This window comes from Caretta caretta, chromosome 10 (assembly GCF_965140235.1).
Source record: "Caretta caretta isolate rCarCar2 chromosome 10, rCarCar1.hap1, whole genome shotgun sequence".
Lineage (NCBI taxonomy): Eukaryota > Metazoa > Chordata > Testudines > Cheloniidae > Caretta > Caretta caretta.
Genome location: NC_134215.1, coordinates 81873140 through 81885933, shown reverse-complemented (window position 1 = coordinate 81885933; position 12794 = coordinate 81873140). Strand labels below are relative to the sequence as shown.

The 12794-nt window shown below is 40.0% G+C and overlaps 1 protein-coding gene across 8 annotated transcripts in view; it reads right to left on the bottom strand.

Annotated features, from left to right (window-relative positions):
* The window catches only part of LOC125643350 (uncharacterized), an 81444-nt gene that overhangs the window by 4660 nt on the left and 63990 nt on the right, over nucleotides 1–12794 (bottom strand). For 6 of the 8 annotated variants that reach the window (XR_012670326.1, XR_012670327.1, XR_012670321.1 and 3 more), the window contains 2 exons: nucleotides 4942–4979; nucleotides 364–430 (listed from right to left, as the gene is read on the bottom strand). Coding sequence is in view for 1 of the 8 variants with exons in the window: in XM_075133257.1 (XP_074989358.1) it covers nucleotides 364–430; nucleotides 4942–4979; nucleotides 12171–12273 (208 nt within the window). In the remaining 7 variants the exon portion in view is untranslated. Of the gene's footprint in view, nucleotides 1–363; nucleotides 431–4941; nucleotides 4980–12170; nucleotides 12280–12794 lie in introns of those variants that run through there. The other 2 variants (XM_075133257.1, XR_012670325.1) reach the window with 2 other exon arrangements.

Sequence of the window (12794 nt, the reverse complement as noted above, 5' to 3'; positions counted from 1 at the left end):
CACATTTGCCTAATATACTTTCACCTATATCATGAGTAAACAAATTCCAGCTATATCTGGACTTTTGCCATAACTTTATGATTTTCATATTTATAGAAAATCTATGATTTTTGACATTTTTAATGTAACCCTGCCTTATTAAATGAATTATGTAGGATATTTGCATGGAGTTTCTTTTTTGCAAGCCTGCAAGTTGGGGATTTTTCTACTCTTAGTTCTAGAATGCTGAAATATGGGCACGGGCACAGCTCCCCAAGAGCTAGCTGCTTTGAAACAGATCTTGTCACCGCAAATCTAAATGATACAATTTTACAGTTAGGATCTGCAAAGACATTGTTGTGAATGAGAGCGAGGAGTTCTTACCATAGATTGTTAAGTTGTCTGTTCCTAAGCTTGAAACCTGGATAGATGAGGTTGGATGCACACTGATCTGTTAAGCACAAAAATAACTGTAATTGCAATATGACTGTCATTATAACAAAATTTTTCTTCATATTAGTCCACATTATTTTGGGGCAATAATTAAGGCAGATTTCCAGACAAAATAATATGACCTAATCAGAACATTATAGCTGAAACCAAACAAAACAAACGAAGCAAACAAATTAAAAGTTAAGGTTACCAAAAAAAGAGAGAGAAAAAGAGAGATTCCAAACAACAGAGAACATAGATCTCAGATATTTGTGGTACCATACACAATCATAACTTTGCCTCCCTTCTACTCCCGCTATATAAGGTCAATATATGTCTTTGGCAACGTCACAGCTCGCTAAAATGTTAAAACTGGAAATACCGTGGTGGTTCTGCCTGGGAACCTGACATCTGGGAACATCCTCAGAACTGTATACTTAACATTTTGCGATCTTAAACCACATTTTCCATTATTTGCATAGTAGTGTGTGTACTTTATGCACAAAAAAAGAATCCCAAGGTTGGAAATTAAGCACTCAAAAATTAGGAAGTGCCAGAATTAAGACTGCCTATGCAACTTTAATTTGCCCCCTTGTGTAGTCTTTAATTATATGACCACATGCTATTTTTTTCATAGGGCCCCTGCCTTACTGAGAGCACAGGATGGATGGTGCTTATTCATAGCTTGATTCTGCTACTACTGAAATGAGAGTTCAGATTCCTATTGACTTTTGTGGTGCAGGATCAAGTACTGAATACGTAGCTATTCAGTATTTATTTTTATCCTCATCATTCAACGTGCGACCCCATTCATTGTTTACTGCATGCCATTTAAGCCCTGTACTAAATACAGAACTATTTATTTTCTTACATGGGCTTTTCTATGGCATTCATCACTGAAGCGTCTTAGCGCTTCAAAAACATTAATGAATTTATCTTCACAATGCCCTTTGAAGTGATATTATTATTCCCATTTCACAGATGGGAAACTGAGGTTCAGAGCTATTGTCAAAAGTGTCCATTAATTTTGGGTGTCCCCCTCAATGTACCTAGAGCCTAATTTTTCAGCGCACTAAGCATTTTTAGAGCACATTATATGTTCAAAGCACAGCACCCACTGACTTCAGTTGCAGGTATGAGTGCTCAGCACTTCCGCAAATTCAACCCCTGCATCTCATATTGGACACCCAGAAAATGGGGAACACCTAAGAGCCATCTTTAAAAATTTTGGTTTAAGTGACTTTTTCTGGTCTCACATAGAAATTCGGTGATGGAGGCTGAGATATAATCCAGAATGGTAATCACCTGCCTTAACCATGAGACAATCCTTTATCTTCACGCAGTCCCCTGTCTGATTCACTGCATACCTTCCAATTTATACAACTAATGACTTTAAATACATGAGGCAGATATCTTCCAGAAAAGCCCCCATATGGTTGCAGAGAAAAGCTTGAAATGTGAACCCCAATGGCATAAAAGCCAATAAAAAGAAATCCAAATTTTTTATTTTTAAAAAACTCATGATTTTTAAGCCAGACTTGTGATTTTTGGTGCTTTTTGAATGCTTGAGGTTGGTAATATTGCTTATAATTCATCCAAATTTGAGTGAATTTTCACAGAGGCAGCAAAAGGCATCTCTCTGACCCCAGGAGGATCCCCTTGCAAATTTCAAGTCTGTGATCCAAAACACGGTGACGCTAAAACTTTTCAACGAAATAGTTGTAAGAATTTGTTAATATTGGCAAACAACATATATTTCCCCTGACCACTTTCTTGAAAACAGATGAACTGTTTTTGCTGAAACTTTCAAAAACACGGAGACTGGGGAAAACACCTAGCACTGAAAATTTCAGGCTAAACTTCAAATTTGTCAAAATTATGAGTACCTGATAACAGGAGCTTATAATAAATAGTGTGAGGCAATCTTAACCACAAGCATCTTTCAGCTCTGCCTATAATAATCTAAACACAAGGGTAAATGTGTTGGACTGCCTGCACCCGTTGGCAGTTTCAACTACTGTGAACAGAAAAGGGTTAAAATGATATTAAATCTTCCAGTATGTGCAGCATGAGAGAAATACATTAGGAAGGGAGACTGGGAGTTGGATATGTCTTTGAAAAGTACATGAAATTTTGGAAGAAAGATGTTGTGTTCCTGTCTTGTCAAGGAAGGATAAACTAGAAGTGTATTTTGTAATTCTGTAACTGTCTTGTTTATTATCTATTTCACGCTGTAGTTATATTAATTCCACAATGCCTTTTCAGACACATTTGTATGAAAACCCCATACCAAATAAAGTTTATTGTTATTCCATTCTTGTGTTTTTTGGATGTTTTAGCATCTATAATTTCTATTGGATGACTTTCCTTTTCCTGTATTTAAACATTGTCTTTATGTACCACAGTAAATTTGGTACAAGTGTTCAAAGATTCAATCAATCAGTGACACTACATATATTTGATCCATTATAAAACTCTATAAGCTTCTTCCTGAGCTTTCTTTGCCTGACGAACTGAAGAACCATATCAGTTCTCCCTACTAAACTATTTCACTGCCCCTAACACTTCCGACACACAGGGACAAAGTTTGTATTTATTTCTTCTGCATAACCTAAATGATTAATTTCTACTCACTTTTCCTTTTGAACCCCAACCATATTTGGAATAGTCTGCTGATGTCCAAACATGACAAGTGCATTTTGCTGAGTAATTCATAGCAGTTTTCTTTGCTTTCAGTAAAAATGGTAGGTGCATAACTCAGCCTCTGTGACGGTGCTCCAAAACATTCACAACCGTATTTTCAATGTCTGCTTAAATTTTTCCACCTTACCATCTAACTGATGTCAGAGGCCTGATATGGGTTTAATTGATGACCAAACTTTTGTGAACTCAAATATTCAGAACTCAAAATCCATTTCTTGGTGCTAGTTTACTCCTAGAGAAACACCAAATCTAGCGATAAAAGAATTTACTGCAGAGCTATGTAGGGCCTTGTTTTTATATGTGGCCTCTATTTTTAATTTATTATATTATTATTTATTTGTATTACTATAGCACCTAGAAACTCTATTCAAGGGCCAAGACACTTTTATGCTAGACACTGTACAAACATCAAACAAAAAGATGGTCCCTTCCCCCAAAGAGCTTACACTCAACTATAAGACAAGAGACAACAGATGGATATAGACAGCCAGATTACAAGGAAAAATGAGATAGTATTGGTCAGTATGATAGGCAATGGTCACAATACACCAGCAGGTTAACATCTATCTAAACTTGCTTATGCATTTGTTCACATTCAAGTTTTTCCACGTGAAAAAATTCAAACGCATGCAACTTTTCCACATGCAAGCTAGGTAGCTTTGCACTAACAATGTTATTTTAGTGACAAATGCAATTTGCACATATAAATTTGAATTTTTTCCATGCAAAAATTTAGGTATTAATAAATGTATGCAGAAGTTCAATTGAAGACATACATTTAGCGATTGGGATGAGACCTCTTTGAAAATTTGTTCTCCATACTCTAAAACTGTTCATTATTTATTTCAGCAGCAAATTTCTCTGCCTCAAACTTACTCTAATATGCTGAAATAGTCAATGTTGTTTACAACTTATGCCTACAGCAAAAAGGCATGAAGTTAAGGCATATCAGAAATGTATTTGAAGAGCTGTGGGGCCACATGAAAAAGTCTGAAAATATTCTATTTGGAAGTGATTCTGCATCTATATCATCTGTGACTTGCAGATGGACCACTCTAATCTGCAATATCCACAGAGCTCACAATCTAAGCAAAGTCAAGTGTGCTAAGGATTGGGATGAGAGAGAGAGAGAGAGAAAGAAAATACTGGTGCTGTTTTTTTTAATAAAGAATAAAGTGAAAATCAGAAAATTATATATGAACAGAACTGTTCCTAAATACAATATTTTCCAGTTTTTCCCACAAGGCACCAAAGTTTCTTTTAAAATAGAAATGAAAGCACTAACAACAAAGAAACAAAAATCAGCACACATTCTAGAATAACCTAAAAAAAGTGTCACTTAGTAAAAACACTTACCCTGCTTAGTAGAAAGAATAAGCACCTTTACTAAGGTCCTGATCCTGAAAAGATTAAAGTTAAACAGGTGTCTAAATCTTTGCAGGACCGGGACCTAATTAATTAATTGACTATTCTGTCATAGAACATGTCAAATTTTCCTTTCTTCTCAATCTCTCCCAATGTAGGACTTGATCCTGTTCCCACAGAAGTCAATGGAAAAATCTCTTAGCAACAGAATTAGACTTATCGTATACATTGTAATAGTGAAAAGTAGTAATTAACAAGTAAAGTATTTTCCTTTGTTTTTATTTTGGAGAAATAAGAAATGAGAAGACTGATAAACCCAAATTATACTGAAATGTTGTTAGGCATATCTTCTTGGGGCAGGGACAATTACTTCTTTTCTGTTTGAAAGGACCCTAGCACATTGTGGGCAAAACCAGAAATAAATAAATATATTTATTTTCAAAATCCCAAAATTAGAGTTACCTTTATGTGTTTAACATTCTCGAAAGTATGTTGCAATGCTAAAAGAAAAAAACACTTAAAATTAAAATTAGTTCTTGAGCATAACACTTAAATTAGACTATGTCAATGCTGAGGTACAGACTGGTGTTCTTTTATTTTATAAATGTGCCCTGTGCATTGTATTTAGAAGTGTTCACCTCACATTACACCAAACGGGGAAAGAAAGCACACTGGAAAGTTAAAATATGAAATTATAACAAAAAATAAGATAACTTCTCTTTATTTCAAGTAATTGTGAGTTGGAAGTTTAGGGCCAGTTTTTCAAAAATCATTACCAGCCTCTCTGATTTAGGTACCCAAATGAAGTGTTCAGATTTTCAAAACTTGTCAGCTTTCATGTCACCTAATTAACATGAACAATGGGAGCTGCTGGGTGCTGATCTCTTCTGAAAATCTGGCCATTTCAATGTAAGTGCCTAATTTGGAGGCTGAGCTGAGCACTTTTGAAAAGCTAGTCCCTTAACTTCTGCATGAAAAATAGAGAAGAAATTTACAACTGTTTTCCAGAACCCTAATAATGGAGTAAAGAAATGTGACGTTTAGAATTACATGCCATGCCAGGTAATCAGGAATTTTTCCTACTTTCAAATATTATTTCTTTAAATTAGACTGCACTCTTCTGGGGATGTTGGATTGAGTGTTTCTGCCAGCAGATGAAGAAAGAAAACCAAAAAGATTGCTCAAGATCACAGTGTCATCTCTCTCAGTATAAGAAATTCCACTACAGTAATCACTCACTTGTGAAACCACATAACTGTAAAATTAAATACAAGGGAAAAAAAAAGACAGCAGAATCAAGAGAAAATGTAGGATTCTGGACTGATAAAATCCAATTTACAAATGTCATCAAAATATTTTAAGTAACAAAAAATTGTTCATTCTATAAAGTTGGCTGTTATCAATCTAGGACTGCCTTAACTAAGAAGCAATGCAACAAAGGTAAAGCGAAAATCTCTGAAGCAGTACCTGGAGAACTCATCCGCATGAAGTTACTTCTGCAGAAGACCAGACTTCTAGACACAAAGAGTCAGTGGAGGAATGAACAGAACTCTGTATAGCGTTTTAATAAATGTATCGCATCGAAGCATCCTATCAAAGACTCAAGACATTCCAAATGCCTTTATAGAACAATTCTAATGAAACCTGGTCAAGCCTTGTTGTTGACTTTATAGATATTGTAATATACTTTTCTTTCCCGCTCTATGCTGCCTAAATAGTCCTCCAGGTACATTTTGACAGACCCTTAGACATCAACAAAATATTAAATAATGTTGTTAGGATCAAAGATTTGACATAAAGACCCATAAAATAACCTTGTGACCCTAGACAAATTCAAAATTGATTTAAAAAAAAAATTAAGAATATGTCGGGAATGGTGGCACTGAGGCTGGCGGATGGCTCAGGGGTTCTGGGCTGCGGTGCACGAGACAAATCAGGTGTCCGGTGTCACTGACAGCTTGGCCAGCGGGTGGCCGAAGGACTGGCTAGAACAACACAAATGACGTGAGGGCTGATGGACCTATCAATCAAAGTGAAAATTAAGGATAATTCTACAGTATTTTGTCTATGTGAAACTAGAAAAATGGCTTCACCAAAGAAATTCTTACTTGTCCTTTCTGCCTAACAAATAGCCACTAAAAGGAACCTTTGGGAAAAAAAGATGCAAAAAGACAACCTAAGAATTTTAAACTGATCTTCCATTGATGCACAAAGGATCTATGCAAGTTTCCAGCTCAACCAGCAGAAAACCTGAGCACTTAGAACTTTGACTGCCACTTATCAGCATTCAGAGTAACAGCTGTGTTAGGCTGTATTCGCAAAAAGAAAAGGAGTACTTGTGGCACATTAGAGACTAAGAGACTAGAGACTTCATCCGATGAAGTGAGCTGTAGCTCACAAAAGCTTATGCTCAAATAAATTGGTTAGTCTCTAAGGTGCCACAAGTACTCCTTTTCTTTTTACTTATCAGCATGAGTTTCCAAAATTCTTCCTCTGATGTATCAACTACAGCTTCTAGGTTCTTGTCTAGGCCATTGGGGAAAAAATTGTGCAAGTCTCTGTATTTGCTAAAGGTAGCTTGTGATTCTTGCTAAAAGACACAGATCTACTTCTGGACTTCTCCTGCCTTTCATAATGTTTCATGAACATCTCACCATGGAAGTCATATTTTCCAAGACTTGGCTACATCAAATCAGCCTTAATATTGTGGTGAGCTGCTATGTGGTCTATTAAGAAGCCATTCAAATCAAACTGAAGAACTATCAGCATCTGCTGGCTCATAATTTTGATGAGTGAAACTTGGTGCTTCCAAGTCTTATGTTTTTGATACTTCACATCACCACTACAATGTCAAATATGATGTGTACCTGCTTTCTATTTCCTGCTTCTTACTAAAATGAGAGCCTCCATCCTGATCCCCTAGACTCCGAAGAGAGATTATAGCCTTCAAGACTCCTTGTATTGTTAGGATACTGAGCAAGGAGGCACTTTATCACACAAAACTGTTCAGTTTGACCCTTTCTTTGTTGACGCAGCTCACAGGAATACACAATCTTGTGACTCAACCACCACAGACTGAAGCTATCCTGACAATGAAGATACTGGTCCTGTGTACTTTGAGTCCACTGGCTCAAACTGAGGCTTTATAAGCCTTCCAGATAAAAACCTGAGCTAGGGGACAGTATCCATACAAGAAACCATCAGGCTCCAAGCTCTGGTCTAGTCCACAACATAATATAGATCTGGCCCTTGAAGCTGAAAAACTTTTCTTGCATGATCAATTCTCCAACAAAGTTGTTTTATGGAGAGTTTTAAGCTTCTCAAAGGATTGACCTAGAGAGAAAAATAAATTTCATAGTACAGCTGAACAATCATAAGGAACCCAAAACAGGGCCAAGGCTGATAAGAAGAAAAAAAAGTTAATCTTACCCCTACTCAAGTATAGAGAGGATTTGCAAGTCCAAAGTCAAACCAAGTGTATTTAGTACTCATATTGATTACTTAAGAATTCCCAGTTAACACTCTGAGGTTTGATAGGTTCTCGTCCCAAGATCAGGCCCAGTATTATTAAAATTACTGTTCAGTTGGGAACCCCAACTTGCCAGGTTGCAACACTCAAAATCCATAGATCAAGCAACAGGTTTGGTGACCAACCAGGGAAGGGTCCACAATGGCAACCCCTGTAGCTTAAATCTGGGCAACAGGTAACTCACCTGCAATAAAAATATAAATTGAAATCCAAATTAATCTCTCAATTAGAATGCTGTGCCTGTCACAAACACTATATGTTTTCAGACTACAGGACTTCCTCTTTTCCTCTGCTGTTATTCTTCTTTTCTGTTTCTCTGCCTCTACTACATCTACTTGTACTTAGCTGACCAACTCTGCAACAGAAGGAGTATTGTCCTCCTTGGAGGAACAGTAACTAGTGCACACACACGCACGTGCATGCACACACCCCTCAAGCAGGGGTATTTAAGTCCTTGACCATCAGATTCACATGGCATGCCAGAGGCAGGGTAGGACCCTCACAGATAGCAACCTGTCTCCCACCACTAAGTCTCCATGATCATTTTAACTGTGTGAGGATGCGAGTGGGGTGATGTGAGACATCAGCCTCATTACACCCTGATTGCATTCTCATTTGGTGTTATTGACTAGTCATTTGTGTTCAGAATCTCACAAGAGGATGATTCTGTGCCATTTAAAATTTAACAAGTGTTAAGGGGGCTTTGTAAATTGAACTGTTTGTAATATTAAAGGTACCTAAAGTTGAATAAGTAGCAGACTGGAACACCACTTTAAGAACGCCATTTAGGCAGGAATTTGGCAGGACAAATAAAAATTGTAAAGTACAAATCTTTAAAAAACAGAAGTAGCACCCTTGAGGTGAGAGGGGAGCTGATTTCATATTCCTGTTTTAGCCACCAATAGGCCACAGTAATTTAGAATCTCTCCAAATCTGTCTATTCACTTATTTGGTCCCACACCAAAGTTCACAGGCCTCAAAGCCTTATGCTAACTGCTTAAATGTCTAACAGCAGTGGATTTCAACCTGCGGTCCGCAGACCCTTGGGGTCCACAGATGATGTTTAAGATTTCCAAAAGGGTCTGCACCTTCATTTGATATTTTGTAGGGGTGCACAAATTTTAAAAGGTTGAAAACTACTGTCTGACTGGATACAGCCCTGTAGGCTCATGCTTTATTGCCTTAACTTATGCTTATGCCTTACCTAGCAAACACCTATAGGTAATAGGTGAAGACTGATTAAATCAATTTTTGTCTGTGAAATTAGAAAAAAGATACTGTAATTTAGAAGCTGGAAAGCCTCTGGTGACTATACTGTGATTTGTCATCTCTGGAGGACAGATGTAAATTGGAAAGAGAGGAAGAGGACTTGGGCTGTCAAGAAAATATTGATTTGTACTCAGCTGTCTTCTTTTAAATTTCTTCCAAACCTTCATAGAATAGCAAATCATACTGGAGCAGAAGACCTATCAGATGTGACTTGACACTGTATCCTCTTGTCCATAATATTATCAGATAGTCTTTCTATCTTTTGAAATGGGAGTTATGACACAAAAAATGCTGACAGACTATAAATGCTGTCAGCCAGGAACTTAAAAGTCACAGATATTGCATGTACCAATTTCTTAAATATATAAAGAAAAAAGGTATTCCCCATCTCCTGTACCCGTGGACTATAGTTCTAAATATTAGAATCAAGTATAGTGGAACAATTACAAGCTTCAGTGGCATTTGAAAGCTGCCATCTGCTCTCCTCCTTAAGCTCCTTAAGATTCATTGTTCTATCAAATGGCACAGCATTACCTTCTACATGGTTGCATTAACCCTAGAACTTTTGACATGATGATCATGTTTTGGGCATAGTCAATATTAAACCAGAAAAGACTGCAGGTAAGGGATGCCCTTGCAACAGGTTCATCCTGACCCCCCAACCCAAGACTGGAACACCACTTTAAGAACGCCATTTAGGCAGGAATTTGGCAGGACAAATAAAAATTGTAAAGTACAAATCTTTAGTAAAAAACAGAAGTAGACAACATATTAGTTTTTTCATTTCTGTTGAACTGATTTGGAGTGCCTAAATATTGAAGAAAAAAAGTTTTCAGTAAAAAGGTATAGAAAAATTGGATAGAGAAAGTCATAGATCCACCTAGTTCATTCCATCTCCAAGCAGGAAAATCTACTTTTTGGTCTTAATCTTGCAAGTTCTTGCACAGTAAACAGACAGGAAAATAATGTTGTGGTGCGCTAGTGTTAGCAGAAGCTACATGTAAGCAACAAATATTTACCAGTGTAAAAAAGTAAAGCCTCCATTCATTTTGAAAGCCTTTGGTTTTGGTAGCCTGATTTAAGGCTACTATCACCTGCTTTCCAGAGGTGCTGAGCAACCTATTAACCACTTCCTTAAATTTCTGTCAATAATGTGAATCAAGATAAAAGGTAATCTGAATAAATAGGTAGAGAATGAAATGAAGAAACTGAATGCAGAAAAAAAAAAACAAATTATTAACTGCCAGAGACAAATAGAGTGGGGAGAGAGTTGGTCAGATTCATTCATCAATTTGCACCGTACCCCACTTGCTGGTAGAGAGGCTCAATCCATTAAAGTTTCAAAACCACTATTTTGCCTTGCCACTTCCCCAAACATGTGAACATCATATCCCATGTGTTCTGCGTGATGTGATAGATTAGTAGCTTTAACACCTGACCTCTAACGACAGAACATGCTTGTTATTTTTAGCACCATAGAGAAACAGTGTGACTTAGGCCCTTACATTCTTCTTGAAAATATATACGTAAGACATTAATTCTTGGACTAAATCTCCATCCACCACTTTAAAAATGTATATCTAATATTCTCACACCAGATCCCTATCATTTGTTTCAGTTATGTATATAAACACCTTTTCCCTTTTCATTCATTCATAGTTAATAATATTTGTTTGGGAAATATGTATGCAATTAAACACATCAGGCATCTTAGTAGGTCATGCCAATTTTCTATAGCTCTATTGGTAACAATTATTTGACATTACTAGCTCCTTTTACAAGCCTACACTAAACTTCAAAACCATTGAATCTATGCACATGACCTATTGAGGTCAGTGGGGCTACATATTGGTAGACCTTTGAGACAACACATAACTCCAGTGAATTCAATAAGTTCACCCAAGCAGATCTGATTGCAGGATAGGGTTTATATTTGCTGTAAGTACAACAAATGCCTTTTATTGTAATGCGCAGCTGAGTGCCCTCTTATGTATGAAGGAGTCAGGTTTCTCTTCCTGTGGATTCAGGTACTGCCCATATTTTTGTTTCTTCAGCCCCATATCCATAGAAAGCTCCTTCCGAACATTACATGTGCTATACAATTAACCATCTTGAAACAAGGCGTTATAGATCTGATCCATCCAGCTCCAATTGAAAGGCAGAAGGAGCAGGACCTTAGAGACTATTCGGAAGAGCCTCTAGCGATGCATATGGTTTCGTGTTTTCATTTAGAACGTGGCTGCATTTTATCACTGCCAGACGCATGTCCACCATGGGTGTAATACCTTCCATGACAAAAACCCCATGTCTCTGGGGGTTTTCTCCACTGAAAGTGAGCGACGTTATGTGACAAAGCCCATGATCTTTAACATACATGGCTCAACCTGCCCAATGAGGAGTCCAGACAGTAAAACCAGGTAAACTAGGAAATAGCACCATATGGCTGTAAACACCTTCAGCCCGAAAAGGGGATTATTCCTTTGGTTTCTTATCCTCCCCCAGACAATCAGCTGAGCATTAAGCAAATACTGCCCCGTGATTTATCCTTAATTAACGATTCTCGCAGGTACTGCGACACCCTGATGGGGGGGGGGGGGGCAAACGCCATGGCCCCCACACCCCCATTTCCTAGGGCCTGGTTTTTGAAGGCGGCCGGGAGGGCACGGAGCGGGGCGGGGCTGGAGGCCGTCACGGGCCCGCCAGGGCCGAACCAGGAGCCAGGGCGCGGGCGGCGGCGGCGACGCACCGGCGGGCCCCAGCCCAGCTCTGCCTGCTTGGGGGGCAGCTCCGCGCGGCCGGCGGCCTGGGCCACGCCCCCTGCGGGGAGGGGAGCTGGGCCCGCCCCAGCGAGCAGGGACCCCCCCCCCGGGCAGGGCGGTGTCCCGCGCCGTACCCTGCGTGGCGGGGGCCGGCTCCGCCGCGGAGGCGCTCTGGGCCGGGGCAGCCGGCAGGAGGGCGAGCGCCGCGGCGAGCAGGAGCAGCCGCTCCCCGGCCATCCTCCGCGCTACACACGGGCCGCGCGCCCGGGGCTCGTGGCGGGCGGGCGGCCGGGCGAGCGGGCAACCGTCACCGGCCCCGCCCCGCGCGCGCGCCGCTCCGAACCCGCCCCGCGCGGCGGCCGCCCGCTGTGCCCCGCTGCCCCCACAGCGCGCGCGCGCTCACACACACACACACACACACACACACACACGCTGCCCCGCCCCTCAGGACACTACACACTGCGCACCAGCCCCTCCCCACCGACACACACACACACACACACACAAGCTGCCCCGCCCCTCAGGACACTACACAGTGTACCAGCCCCTCCCCACCAACACACACACACACACGAGCTGCCCCGCCCCTCAGGACACTACACACTGCGTACCAGCCCCTCCCCACCAACACACACACACACGAGCTGCCCCGCCCCTCAGGACACTACACACTGCGTACCAGCCCCTCCCCACTGACACACACACACACACACACACACGAGCTGCCCCGCCCCTCAGGACACTACACACTGCGTACC